The following is a 13,597-nucleotide window of genomic DNA, read 5'->3' as shown; positions in this document are numbered from 1 at the left end:
CGACCCGTTTCGCCCCTATTCCAGTAATTTCTTCCACTTTTAAGGTACCTCCACCAATACCAACATTTGTTCAATGTCCATCTGATGCGAGAAAAAACTTTTTAATTTCACCGGTGCATCCCCTTAAAGGAATTTAGGGACCAGTTGATAATTATGTTGAATCGATTGTGATAATTTGTTAGTTTTCAATAAATATGATAAAATTTAAGGTCAATGGGCAAATGTTTACAGAAAATCTGTTGCAGAGCAAATTAATAACTGCGAAAAAAAATCTCACGAAAATTTCGCTTTGTAAAATTTGAAGAAATTCTCTAATGGCCTAATGAATTGTTAAAAATCTTTAAAAAGTTGATTCTTTGTATTTTTAATTAATCCATAATTTTTCAAACAAACTCTTATGGAAATTGCTATTTTTCACGAGAATTAACAAAAACCGTAAGACTCAAAATATTTTTCGTTGGAGTGAAATCAGAATTAAATTAATTAAATAATTACGTTTATAAAAAACAGTTAAAAATTACATTAGAGAAATATTCGACGGTGATTTACTAGATTTTTTAGTCTATTTGTTAATTACTGATGAAAATACTAAATTATTTTATAGCAAGTTCCCGATAAGAATTTTTCAATTTGTTAATATTATTCTACTATTTTCCATTCCATTTCTTTCCATTTGAAATACTACAAAGACTTTTACAACTAATCAAATCAAATTAATGCATTAAAAACTCTTTCAACCCAATTTTTTTTCTAATTTTCACGATAGAAATGTTAGAATTCAGCACATAAATTAGAAATCTCCATTAATTAAGGAATTGTCTGGAAAGCAATTAAGTTTATGATCAACTAACAATTGTTTTTCTAACAATAGCAATTTTTTATATCACTTCTCGTCAAAATGATTTAAAAAAAAAGTTATATTTAATTATCATTTAATTACTGATTTATCTACAATAACAGTTGCAGATTCCGAAAAGTTTTGGAGCTTTTAAATAAATTCGGCGATGATCGTTACGAAGAAATTGTTGACGAAATCAAGAGTGACAAACACGAAGAGAACATTTGATATTTTCAATGTTATGAAAGAATGAAGGAATCTGCTGAGGCTCCAATCGAAAGAGAAAAAAAAACTCACCAGCGCACTCTGTTGACTCGTTGCATCAGGCAGAAACTGTCCAAACTCAGCGAGTAAATCCTCCTGATTCTCAAACAACTTGGCCACCTGACTGTAAACTTCCGCCTCAGTCAGATGTTTACCACCAGACGGAACACTTCCACCACCAGTTCCCATGTGACTGGCTTCTTTCAAGTTTCTTTGCTCCTTCTGATATGTATGGAGAATCTCCAAGAAACGTTTGTACTTGTCTGGTTGTCCTTGAAATCGATTCTGTAATTCATAAATTAATGATCATGAGTTATCTACTTACATTATCATTCATTACAAATAAATGAAGAATTGTATCGTGCTTGAAGATAACAACTGACGTTTAAAACAAATGTTTAGTTTTCTGTTACAAAAAGAAGGCAACAAGAGAAAAAAATGAAATCAATTATTTTATTTTAAAGAGAATAATTGATTTCATTTTATTTTTTTGTTGGGAGAATTTTTGAAAAGTATTTCTGAAGCTATTATGATCGAAGAAAAATTTTAGAACTGACATTTTTATTGACGAAAGTATCAAAAAATTTTTGTTTTAAAAATATGTTCAAAAAAAACTTAAAAAAAAAATTCATTGCCTTTTCTGTTCATTCAATAATCTAATTTTTATATGAATACAATTCATCGAAAAGGGACCTATTATTATGATAGAAAAAAATCTTAAAAATGAATAATTTTCTACAATTAGTTAATGAATTATATCCCCCCCCCCCTTAATTAGTTATTCCTTTCCATTTACATTGATTTCAAATAAATGAAGAATTGTTTCCTACTCAATGATAACAACCGAGGATTTAAAAGAGAAAACAAGAAACAAAACGTAATCAATTATCTCATTATAAAAACAATATTTGTTTCATTTTTTAATTGTCAGAATTCTTGTTAAATATCAGTCAAAGTGTTACGTTCACAAAAAATCTTCAAAACTGCAATTTTTTAAATGATAAAAGCACCAAAAAATCTTTTTTCCTAAAAAAATATTTTCAAAAAATTCACCAAACTTTATCGTTAAATTTCGTTCTCTTTCATTCGCATCCTCTGATTGTTATCAATAGAAAAAAAATCAATAATATAGTTTTTTAATTAATAAAATCTACCGGAACGTGTCCTAATATTCTCCATAAATTGTACAACAATAAAAAATAATATTTAAAAAAATTACTCATTATCCATAATTAATAAATAATGTATATTCACCTTAATCTTATTCACATAGTTGATGGCATGATTGAATTCAACGGGTTGACTCTGTTGTGTCTGTCCACTATTTTGTACACCATCCTGTGCCTGGCTGAGTGCCTGGCTAACAGCTTGCGCTTGCGCTGCACTAATATGTGAATTATTATAAGTTTGTATTGGTGGTGGTGATGGTACACCCGAATGTATCGTCAAATTATTATTTGCAACATTATTAGCAATAGAGTGATGTATATTTCCAGTTCCCTGCATTATCTGCAATACAGATGGTGCTTTTGCTGGTTGACTTGGTGGTGATGCCACTGGTGGTGATCCAACATTAACAGTACAATGATGTTGTGATATTGTTGCTGTATGAGTTGCTGTTGGACTCGGCATACTCACTGATACTTGAAATGCATAACCCTGCTCATTGGCTTGTACTTCAATTTTATAACCAGGTGGTAAAAATGTATTAAAACCAACAATCAATTCAGGATGTCCTTTGAACAAATTACTAACACGTGTTATAACACCAGGTGTATCAATACTCTGGGATTTAAATTCTTTCATTATATCGAGAAAGTCATTGTACACTTGGGGCTGATCGTTGAATTTGAATTTAACTTGATCGAGATAGGACAGTGCATCCTCAACTTTTAGCCTTTGAAATTGTTGCTGAGAACCACTACTGGTGCTCAGACTCGCTGGGGGCGTTGGGGCTAATGGGGCTGCTGTATTTGTATGCACCTGAAAGCATAAATATATTTTACTTCGTTAATTGTGTTAATTAAAAACGATTCAACGTGATTTTTCCATTTAATTAAATTCTGCCATCGACCAACTGATGGATAAAGAGAAATGTAGAAAGCCTTTTTTTTGTTGGTAAAATATCGTACAAAATGTTTCACTACTTTTCCCTGAAGTGACTTTAACAGACATTTGGGAAATAATCTATGAGTCTATTTTGGAGTTTCTTCGAATTCAGCTGACGCACGTGTGAGTAATTGTGAAATTTCGTCGTTAAACAGTGATTTTGAAGATGTTTATTTATCAAAATAATTTTTTTTTGACTGATGGGCAAAGATTTGAGGAGAAATAGTGAGAGTAGCTTTGGCGAAATGAAATAAACAAATTTTTTTTTAGGATATTGAAATGTCTTTTGCAGTTTGGGAGCAGTCGCAATGTAAATTTGTCGATTTATTTGCGATAAGATAATTTGTCAATGCAATTATGTGAGGTAAATTTGAAAGTAGAAATGTAATGAATGACATTTTGCACAGAATTGTTTTTAAACATTCGTCGGTTCTTCGAGAATAGTTAGAGATCTTCATTCTTTGAGAAATATAAAATGCAAATAAATTAATCACTGTCTCAAGGAAAATTAATTTTATAGCAGAAAAGAGATTTAGAACAATTTTCAAGGGTTCCACATAAAAATCCCAATTCAGATCTGCGAAGCGGAAATAATAAAATCATTATAAAAAGTCCAGAGACTCAGAGTCATCACTGACTTTATTGGAATTTATTAAAAGACCATTTTAATAAATTCCATTTATTTATTAGAATTTATAAAACAAACAAATAAATAAATGAAATTCAAAGACCGAGAGAAGTCCTGTCTATTTTATTTTCCAGTTTGTGTTATTAAATTACCATTTTCATGAAAATAATTTAAACAAACGTGGAAATGATCTAGACAATAAGCTGCCAACGAAATAAAAATGTTTGTTATTATTTTCAATTGTCGATAAATATCTCAGAGATTTTATGGAGTCTGATGAAGTGGTAAAGTATGTTTTGCTTGTAGAAAAATTATCAACATAATTAAATGATCAATTAATTGAAATACATAAGCAATTGCCAATAATCGTAACGCAATTAATATTTGCCAAATAAACCATAAAAAACATGCTAGAGCTCATGAGTACAATGACGTTCATACCTTGTGCCTCAACATTGGTTGCTGCAAATGTGATGACTGTACATGTGATCCTGGAATAGGCTGTTGTGGTACAACACCTAAACCAGTACTAACGTGCAATCCAGTGTTCACATTGCTACTGCTACACGTTGTACCGTGATTACCACCCACTGCACCCTAGAAAATTTTGTACTTCATGGTTTCCATACAAATTTATAACAACATCCAACTCATGAGCTCTGCATCATTCACTGTTTCACAGTTATTGTTAAATTGACTAATTAAATTCAGATATTTTGTTAGAGAAAATGTTGGTGACGTTGATCACTTCGAAAAACACTGGATCACTCGACTGAAAATCAAGAAAAAAATCACCAGAAATCGAGATTTCAGATAAAAAATTAGAAAAAAGTCGAAATTTTGAATTTTGGTAGAAGATTATTAAGAAATTTTCGTCCTAAAATTTATAAAAGTGATGCGAAAATGTGATAAAATCGACCCTTCGATTTATTTCTCGATTTTCTATAGTTTAATTCTATTTTTGAATTTCTGAAATATTTTCAAACTGAGAAAAATAATAAACAAATGAAATTTTTACTTTTGTTGGGGGAAGTGGTAGATTAATTTTTTATTTACTCATTGATTTTCCTATTTGTTCTATTCATTGAAAGTATTTTTATCTGAGTACCGTTGTTGATTGAAGAAATCATAATTATAATTTCATTGGAGTTGGGATTTAGTTATTAATTAATATCCGTTCCAAAGCGAATTTCGTATTCGTCTTCCCAATTTCGCGAAAATGTTCTGGATTTTCAAAGAGACCGAATGTAGTCATAATTCCAACAAATTTTGTTCTAGTCTGAAATAATTTTTCGATAAAAACTTTCTCTATAAACAATTGAAAAAAAATTGTTGTTACAATTTTTCTTCAGCATCCACTTTAGTCTATCATATACCAATTTATCCTACGTCGGTATTCCCCAATTAAACGATTTAAAAAAATGATTTTTACAAAAAACAAAATTCTTGGAAGTTTTTTGAGAATTTATTGTACCCCAGACGTTCGGTTATTCGCAATCATGAACGAAAATGAAAGTAAACTTTTTAAATTTCATCTCACTCATATTACCTCTTCTGACATGTGATTTTTGTTGCATTAATTAATTATTGCATTATTTTATTAATTTTTCAATTTAAGAAAGCATCAGAATCGACGAGACATCATGAAAACCGCAACAAATGACTCAAAATCAAAGGCACGAATAATAATTTTCGAAAATTATTACACAATATAAATAAAGAAAGTGATAAATTTAAACACAAGTCATATCCGGATTTCAGGAAATGATCGATCTGGTTTAATGTAATTGACAAATTTAGATTCAAGTCATTCTACCCTCCGATCTGTTTTCAAATATTTTCAACTGCCAAATTTTCTAACTAATCACATGATTAAAATTCGAAAGAATTCATACAAAGTAAGTATTATCTAAATTAAATTTCGAAAAAAGCTGATATTTAAAAAAAAAAAAAAATTGTTCTCATTTCTTCAAAAATTCATATTTTAATCGTTGACCACAACTGAAATGTCAATTTTCCCATAAGACACTAACATAATGTCCTTCTTAAACATAAACAATAATAAAATTAACGGAAGAATTGCGATTCCAAAGGTGACCATTTTCCAAAAATTTGGGAAAAATCTGGAAATTGAGGGACTACAGTAAAATTTCGGTCAAGACCACCTCTGTAAATCCCTTTTGTCCTTCGAGGAAGGTCTTTCTCAAACTGTCACAGCCTTAATTTCGTGAATATTGACCAGACAATAACCGAAACCCTGGGATTGACATAACTCCATTGACTACCTCCTCCTCCTCCTCCCCCCAAACCCAATGAAATCACAGAGCTACTCGTTAGGGGAAACCGATTGTCCCTCAAATTCGATTGTTAATTCTCTTTTTCGACAATGACAATTGATTTACCTTGACAGGTGATGGGGCAGCCGCTGGTACGACAATGGCCCCAGCATATTGCTGCTGTGTCTGGGTAGTCCCAAACTGTATACTACCCGGCATTTCTTTGGACGTTAATGGCCTCACTGATTGACCAGACGTAACTCCACTCACAATTCCACTAGTGTGATACTCCAAATTATTGCCACTGTTTACTCCACCTCCACTGATACTTCCCAAATGCTTATGTGTTACTCCTATTGGCGTTGTTACCTCGTCCACCCCACGAACTCGTTTCATTTCAATTTACATTGGAAAATCTGAAATAATAAAAAAAAATTAATTATCATTTTATTTCATAACCATTAGAAAACAAGATGTCATTATAATTAATAAATTTTCAGCATCAGAAAGGCCGAGGTGTACGTTAATTATAATTAATAAATTTTCAGTATCCGAAAGGAAGAGGTTTACATTAATTATAATTAATAATTATTGATTATGAATCGACAGAAGTCTTCAAAGTCATTTGTGAAGTCAACTCTTTGAATTAAATTTGAATGATTAATCGTTTTTCTGTCGTTTATCTTGAATTATTTGTTTTTGTTTATATTTTATCATCGTTTATCGATAATTGTTTGGAATTGTTGTTGTTATTTCTAGCGTTTATTTATAAAGAAATGATATGTTGAAGGAACGTAGTGAAGAATGAGATTTGATTAAATGAGAACTATTGGTAGAACTATAAAAATTATTTTGCAACATTCTATGCTTTCAATCATCATATTCACTAGTCATGGCTAACATTTATGGAACATCTGAGAAATTGTTGCAAATAGGTAGTTGGCAAATTATCTCGTTATTCTCCGAGCTTTCATGAACATGACACACAGTTCTTTCTTATTTTTCATAATTCATTGTGGCGTGTCTAATGCAATATTCGTTTGATTAGAAAAACATAAGTTGACTCATGGTTTTATTGCTCATAATTCATTAAAGATTAAGTAATTTTTTTATCTAGGTATATCTGTATAAACCATATCTGCATATGATACCATAATATATGTTTACAATAATTTATAGACAATAAAAATGACTGAATAAATGAAAATATGAAATTTTTAACTTTTTAATATGTGAACAATGTTTACGTTGGTGTTTTTCAGTATTTTCAGTGTCTAACAAAATTGTTTGTAAAGATTTTCACTGTTAATGTAAAAGAGAAAAAATTGATTTCAAAAGTGATTAAAAAATGACTGAAAAAAATAGAAAAATTGCATTTTTCAATCTCTTAATTTGCAAACAATATTTAAGTAATTGTTCTTCACTAGTTTCAATGTCTGTGAATAAAAAATCCGAAATTTTTCTATTTTTTAATTTATCAACAACGTTGAAGTAGTAATTTTTCAGTATTTTCAATGTTTTTCACAATTGTTCCCGAAGGTTTTTCCTTTTTTTTTCAAAATAAATCTTCCATTTGCCGCATTTTGGTCAAAATATGCTCAATTTTAATTTCTTCTCTTTCAAATATCTCTTAACAAAAAAAAAAAAATATCTTCAGACTTAAAATCCTCAACAATCTGAACAACAATGATCCAGTATTTTTTAAAACTAAATTTAGTAATTATAGAAATAGTTCAAGAATATATATGACTATCACAGTTTTTGCCTTTCAGTATTTTTCAATTTCTCCAAAACGATGCAGCATTCGTCCCTCAACTCAGCAATTTCAAGAAGATTTATGTTTTTTTTCAATTGTCATTCAGTATTGTGCTTCGTTTATTCTTTCAGGGTGAATGGAGACTCACCTATCAGATGTAGGTACTGCGAGGTGAATCAACCGGCCCTGAAACACATTATATCTGACGTTATTTATGCACACGAAGCTCTTAAAATTCTAAATGCATAAGAAATTTCCCTATAACTTTTTTTCTTTCATTTCTTGTTGGATGGATTCGCTTGAGTTGATGTGATATATTATTCGAGGAACTTTATTATTGTTTTGGGTAGAGTCAAGCTGTCAAACTGAGAAGCTGTCAATGCGATAATTTCTGATGACTAATACTCAAGTCGCTCAATCAGGAAGTTGATGATTTAAATAATTAATTGTAAGTAAGTCCACATCCGGTTCGATTACTCGTGAGTTTTAAATAATTTTTTTATGTGGGGGTTTAAATTATTCGTTTATTAGTTTATATTTGTTGTGTGAAATATTCTCCATCAATTTTATCTTCATTGAAAAGAAAATTAATAGTTTAAAAATGGAAATGGAGATGGAAAGTTTTGAATATTTGCTGTGAGTTGACTTTTTGAAAACTTTTTGTTCATTTATCAGTTTTTTATTGTTGAATTTTCATTGAACAATTGACTTTTTTTGATTTTGAGATTTTAGAGATTGGAAGACAAAATTATATGAGAAGATTAAAAAATAATTCTTCTTTTAATAACAATTTTTGAGTAATTAATGCATTAAATTTACGTTTTTCTAGTAAAAAAAAAATCATATAACATTAGATAATAATTGTTTAAAAATGTCAGGACTGTTATTTTTTTATGTTAACCTGAATCGTGAAACAAAATGCCTGAATAATCATTTCGTTAACAATTTTCATCAACTATCTGTATTTCTTTGTTATTAAATTAAAGTCTTGAGTTCGATTTCATATTGTTTTCTTTGCAATTTACTTCGTCATCATATCCTCAATTCTGTTATTTCATTTTTCTTCACTTCAATGCAAAATTAATTAATAATTGAAGGATATAAGGAACGTGAACACATAAATAACACGTTCCGATATTTCTTTTGAACGAATAATTTGTTTTCCTATTTTTTAACATTTTGAGTGGAAAATGCACGATCGATTTGAAAAAAAAAGTTCAGGAGTAAAATTTCACGTTAAAATGGATTTTTCTTTAACAAAATGGTCCAAATTTATTAACAATTATTTACTGTTGAATTTGTTTTAAAATCAGTCGAAGACACTTGAACCTATTGACTATTTCATCAGAAATTTGACAAATTTTTCCTCGAAAATCCGCTCATTATTTCTTCCTATTAACAAAATATTTCTCTATTTTTCAATAACCACTTCTGAATTATGTACAGTAAACTTGAAATAAAATAACTATATTAAAAATAAACTAACAATTGTTTCTTCCATATTTTCAATTCTCAGTAAAAACGACTCCACTTTGAAAAAAAATTTAACAAAAAAAATTTTTTCACCAGCAAAATATTTTTTTAATTTCAAAAGTCTCTTTCAAAAATATGTTTCAAAATTATCGACAATTGTTTACTATTAAATTCTCATTAAACTCAGTCAAATCCCCTTGAAGCCACTGAATATTTCACCAGAAATTTTGCAAATATTTCTTCGAAAATAATCTCCAATCATTTCTTCAAATTTCCCAACGTTCCACCAATCAGATTCCAATTCTCCTCCAAAACTCAAAAAAATCCTCATCCCAAAGAACTTCAAATTACTTAAAAAATCCCTAGCCAAAAGCCCATTAAAAACCCACATCCCCAATCACTCAAAAAATCCCCAAGACTTCCCTCATTCCCCCATGAAAATTCCCCAAAACCCAAAAGAAAATTCACGCCCCCCCCCCCCCACCTAGAACCAAAGTTTGCCGGCAAAACCAGCGGCCTCGGCGAAACCTCACACACACACACATACACACACACAATCACTGCTTATCCACGAGCCAGCAAATGAGCGGGGCGCAAGGGTACCCCCATCTCCCCCGGTATTGGTTAGACTCGTCACTGGTGTTGGTGTTTCTGCGCGCGGAGGGACGCGTGATGTATTTCCATCGAAAATCCCCCAAAAACCCCCTCCGAAAAATTCCCAAAATCCCAAAAACTCACCACACACACACCCCAAACACATCACACCCCACAATATCCCCAAAAACACCTCAAAAAACGCCCAAAAAAAATCCAAGAAATGTCGCAAAGTGCCGCACACCATCTCGCGTTTTCCGGCGCTCTCCTCCGTTACGCAATATATTCCTCAGTAAATACATAACACACTTAACCGCGCCACAAACTTCCACACAAAAAAATTCCACCCAACAATTATCAAAAATAAGGCCCCAAATAGCCCCCCAAAAAACCTTCAAAAATCCTCTCAAAACCCACTGAATTCCTTCCCCAAACGATCTCAACCTCTCGAATCACAATATCACAACCAAATACCGGGGTGGTCTTTGGGGGGGGGGGGGACGGCTGACGACTCGAGGCCTGAGATGTACGAAAAATCATTCCCTCCCACGCACCGGAAAAAAAAAAACCACCAAAAACTATCACACAAAAAAATTCTCTCTTCACTCAAAATTCCACTAAAAAAACTATCTCATCTCAAAAACTAGGCCCCCCACCCTCACCCCCGTTGTTTCACTGTATTTTCTTTTCGTCATTTTACGTTCTATCTCTCCACACGTAGCGAAAGAATCCACGCCAGGGCCCCCCCCCCAACACATACGATGATGCCTTTCTTCTCGCTCTCCACCTCGATTTTCCTTTTATTCTCTCAAGTTCATGCGCTCATTCCCCTCTTCCCCCCTCTGTTCCCTTACCCCCCCCCTCCCCCCCCTTCCACCAAAAAAAAGATCGATAATAATTTTAAAATAATTACTATTTAATAATTAATCGTATGAAGAGACGACAGGCCGGTCCAGGCCGCACACAACAGGAAACAACTACTATGCTCCCTTGCACTTTTGCCTCACGGCACGCACATAAGTTTCATACCACTGTGTACTCCGTATCAAAATTATTTTATCACGCATTTTTCGATAATTAACTTCAACACATTTATTGGTTAATTCTGGGTATGGGTGTATCGACGGTGGTGATTAATGGGGAATAATTATTTTTAGGGGGGATATTTTTTTTTTTTTTTTTTGGTTTATGGGGACGGTTGAAACAGAGTGCAGAGGAGACTGGGTATTCGCGGGGGCTACCCAAGGCAAACTATTGGATTTTGTATGGCAAACAAGGAACTGACTGGTCGTATAGCGAGACGGCGCGATGATGTGGTGGGGCGGAAGAGAGAGGGGGGAGAGAGGGAAGGAGAAGTACATCGGGGAGACAGGGGCGTAGCGAGAGACGCCGGGATGGGGCTACGAGGGCACCGTAATTTCAATGTTTCGAAGAAATTTTTGGCTGAAAAATGAAATTCGGATTGAAAAGTCCGAGGGGATTTTGGTGGGTGAAATTTGGGGATTTTGGGATATTTGATGGGGTGGGGAGAGGAGCTTGGGGCGGAGAGCGGGAAAGCACCTGTCAGGGGTCAGTAACCCCCCCCCCTGGAGATGTGAGGAAAATTTGAACGAATGACGGGCGGGATTTATGGCGGCAAATTATCGATTTTTGAATTTTGTAAAAATTTTTTTTTGCAAGTTTCGGAAATGGGAATGGATTTTTGGGAGTTATTGGACGAGGGTTGAGAGTAATGTTTGAATCACATCATCTGTCGGAGGGAATTGGAACGAGGAACGTGATTTACGGCGGCAAATTATTGATTTTTAAATTTTTTAAAAATTGAATTCTTCATTTTGGAAGATATAAATTGACTTTTGGAATTTGTCGTTGAGGGAGAGTCTCAGTACTAATGTTACACCCCTCTCCACTACAAAAATTTAAACCAACATCCCGATCACAATTTCCGGCGGCAAATTCTCAATTTTTAAATTCAAAAATTCCTCATTTCGGAAAAAACTAATTAAACTTTCACAATTTGTCATTGAAGGAGGGTAACATTTAACCCCCTCCCCTCACAAATATTTAAACAAACGATCACGATCGACATTTCCGCCCGTGGAATTATCGAATTTTGAATTTTCTCAAATTTCATTTCTTCATTTCAAGAAAATAAAATTTAAATTTCTTTAAATTTAACAATTTTCCATCGATGAAGGGAGGGGGCAAATAATGTTTTGGGCGGCAGTAACTCAGCTGTACAGCCCCCCCCCCCCCCCACCCCCCTTAGCCGTCCGATATACAAACCCCCCCACCCCCCGGTTTCGTTGAAAAATAATGGAATTTTTTTACGTACGTCCCTGAAAAATAGTGGCGACGAAGCCGCCAAGTTGCGCGCGCATATATCCAACGAAATAACCAAGTGATTTTGTACATGGTAGACATGTTCGTTCGTTCCAACAGCTGTTCCATTCGGCGAGCAAACTCCCCATTCGTTACAATCTGGGTCATGGAAACTGCGCAAAACCACGTTTATCAAGTTCCTTCACTAACGAATAGCCGATTATAACGAATATTGAGTTAATGAAAAGTGTTTAATTGTGATATCAGCACTAGGTAATAAATATTGTGTTGAGGTGTACGAGATAAATGTTAATAATTTTGAAAAACTTCCCGATTTTGGATGAATGAAGGGGAGAAGGAATTAAAGATGGTTGATTTCGGTGTAATATGAAAATACGATGTTTGGTTGTGGTGATGTTCGGGGGATATCGGGTGGGGAATGTTGGGTATGTGTCGGCGGAGCTGATTGGTGGAGAAAGGAGAGAGACTGATGCTCGTTGGCTGGAGATTCGGGAGTTTACGGTGATGCACTTCGGCTCTTGTCGCAGTCGGTTTCAGGGGGGGGAGGGGGAGGGAGAGAGAGGAGGGGGGGGGTGTTAGTCACTCTCTCTCTTGCTCGTGGAACTGGTTAACCTGGACTCCCCTTTCGCGCTGTTTCCCTTTTTCTTCGCGTTCATTTTTGTTCGGTTCTTTTTACTATTTTTGAGGAAGAGAGAGGGAGAGAGAGAGAGTCTCTGTGGGGATCCCGCCGAAACGAGGGACGAGGCAACGTATGGGAGAGGAAACTTGAGTTCTTTCTGTGGGTGATTCGGTCTTTATTCTGCTCTTGAGTTTTGCTTGGGAAATTTGTCTTCAGAGGTGAACAGAGAGAATTGATTTTTTTTTGTTTAAGAAGTGTTAACGGTTTGTGAATTTAATTTTCTGAAGCAAATTATGTTTAGTAAATTCGTAGTTTTTTTTAGGAAAAATGTTGGAGGTTTTTGGAGATTGAAATTTTGGAAAAAATGGATTTTCACGACTGGTTTTTTTTGGTTTTTGCTGTAGAGTTTTGTTTGGGAAATTTATTTTCAGAGGTGAACAGAGGGAATTTATTCTTTTTGGTTTAACGAGTGTTAACGGTCTGTGAATTCAATTTTCTGAAGCAAATTTTGTTTGAGGAGTTGTTGGTTTTTTGAGACATTTTTGGGAAAATTTTCGAGTTATTTGGAGGTTAGAATTTTGTAAAAAATGGATTTTCATTCATTGGGGGATTTTTTTTGGTTTTTCCTCTAAAATTTTGCTTGAGAAATTTATCTTTAGAGGTGAACACAGGGAATTGAATTTTTTTTTTTTTGTTC

At 33.4% G+C, this 13,597-nt stretch overlaps 1 protein-coding gene across 10 annotated transcripts in view; it reads right to left on the bottom strand.

The window, feature by feature from the left end:
• LOC135167851 (paired amphipathic helix protein Sin3b) overlaps positions 1–13,597 on the bottom strand; it is a 42,697-nt gene that overhangs the window by 22,500 nt on the left and 6,600 nt on the right. For 3 of the 10 annotated variants that reach the window (XM_064131469.1, XM_064131476.1, XM_064131475.1), the window contains exons 1-6: positions 10,852–12,163; positions 8,020–8,057; positions 6,242–6,531; positions 4,281–4,436; positions 2,357–3,085; positions 1,136–1,387 (exon numbers count right to left, since the gene is read on the bottom strand). In XM_064131469.1, coding sequence (XP_063987539.1) covers positions 1,136–1,387; positions 2,357–3,085; positions 4,281–4,436; positions 6,242–6,511 — 1,407 coding nt within the window. In that variant the 5' untranslated portion in view covers positions 6,512–6,531; positions 8,020–8,057; positions 10,852–12,163. Of the gene's footprint in view, positions 1–1,135; positions 1,388–2,356; positions 3,086–4,280; positions 4,437–6,241; positions 6,532–7,880; positions 8,058–10,851; positions 12,167–12,273; positions 12,751–13,597 lie in introns of those variants that run through there. The other 7 variants (XM_064131479.1, XM_064131480.1, XM_064131472.1 and 4 more) reach the window with 6 other exon arrangements.

This window comes from Diachasmimorpha longicaudata, chromosome 12 (assembly GCF_034640455.1).
Source record: "Diachasmimorpha longicaudata isolate KC_UGA_2023 chromosome 12, iyDiaLong2, whole genome shotgun sequence".
Lineage (NCBI taxonomy): Eukaryota > Metazoa > Arthropoda > Insecta > Hymenoptera > Braconidae > Diachasmimorpha > Diachasmimorpha longicaudata.
Note: the sequence above shows the minus strand (reverse complement) of the source record. Positions and strands in the feature narration are given on the sequence as shown.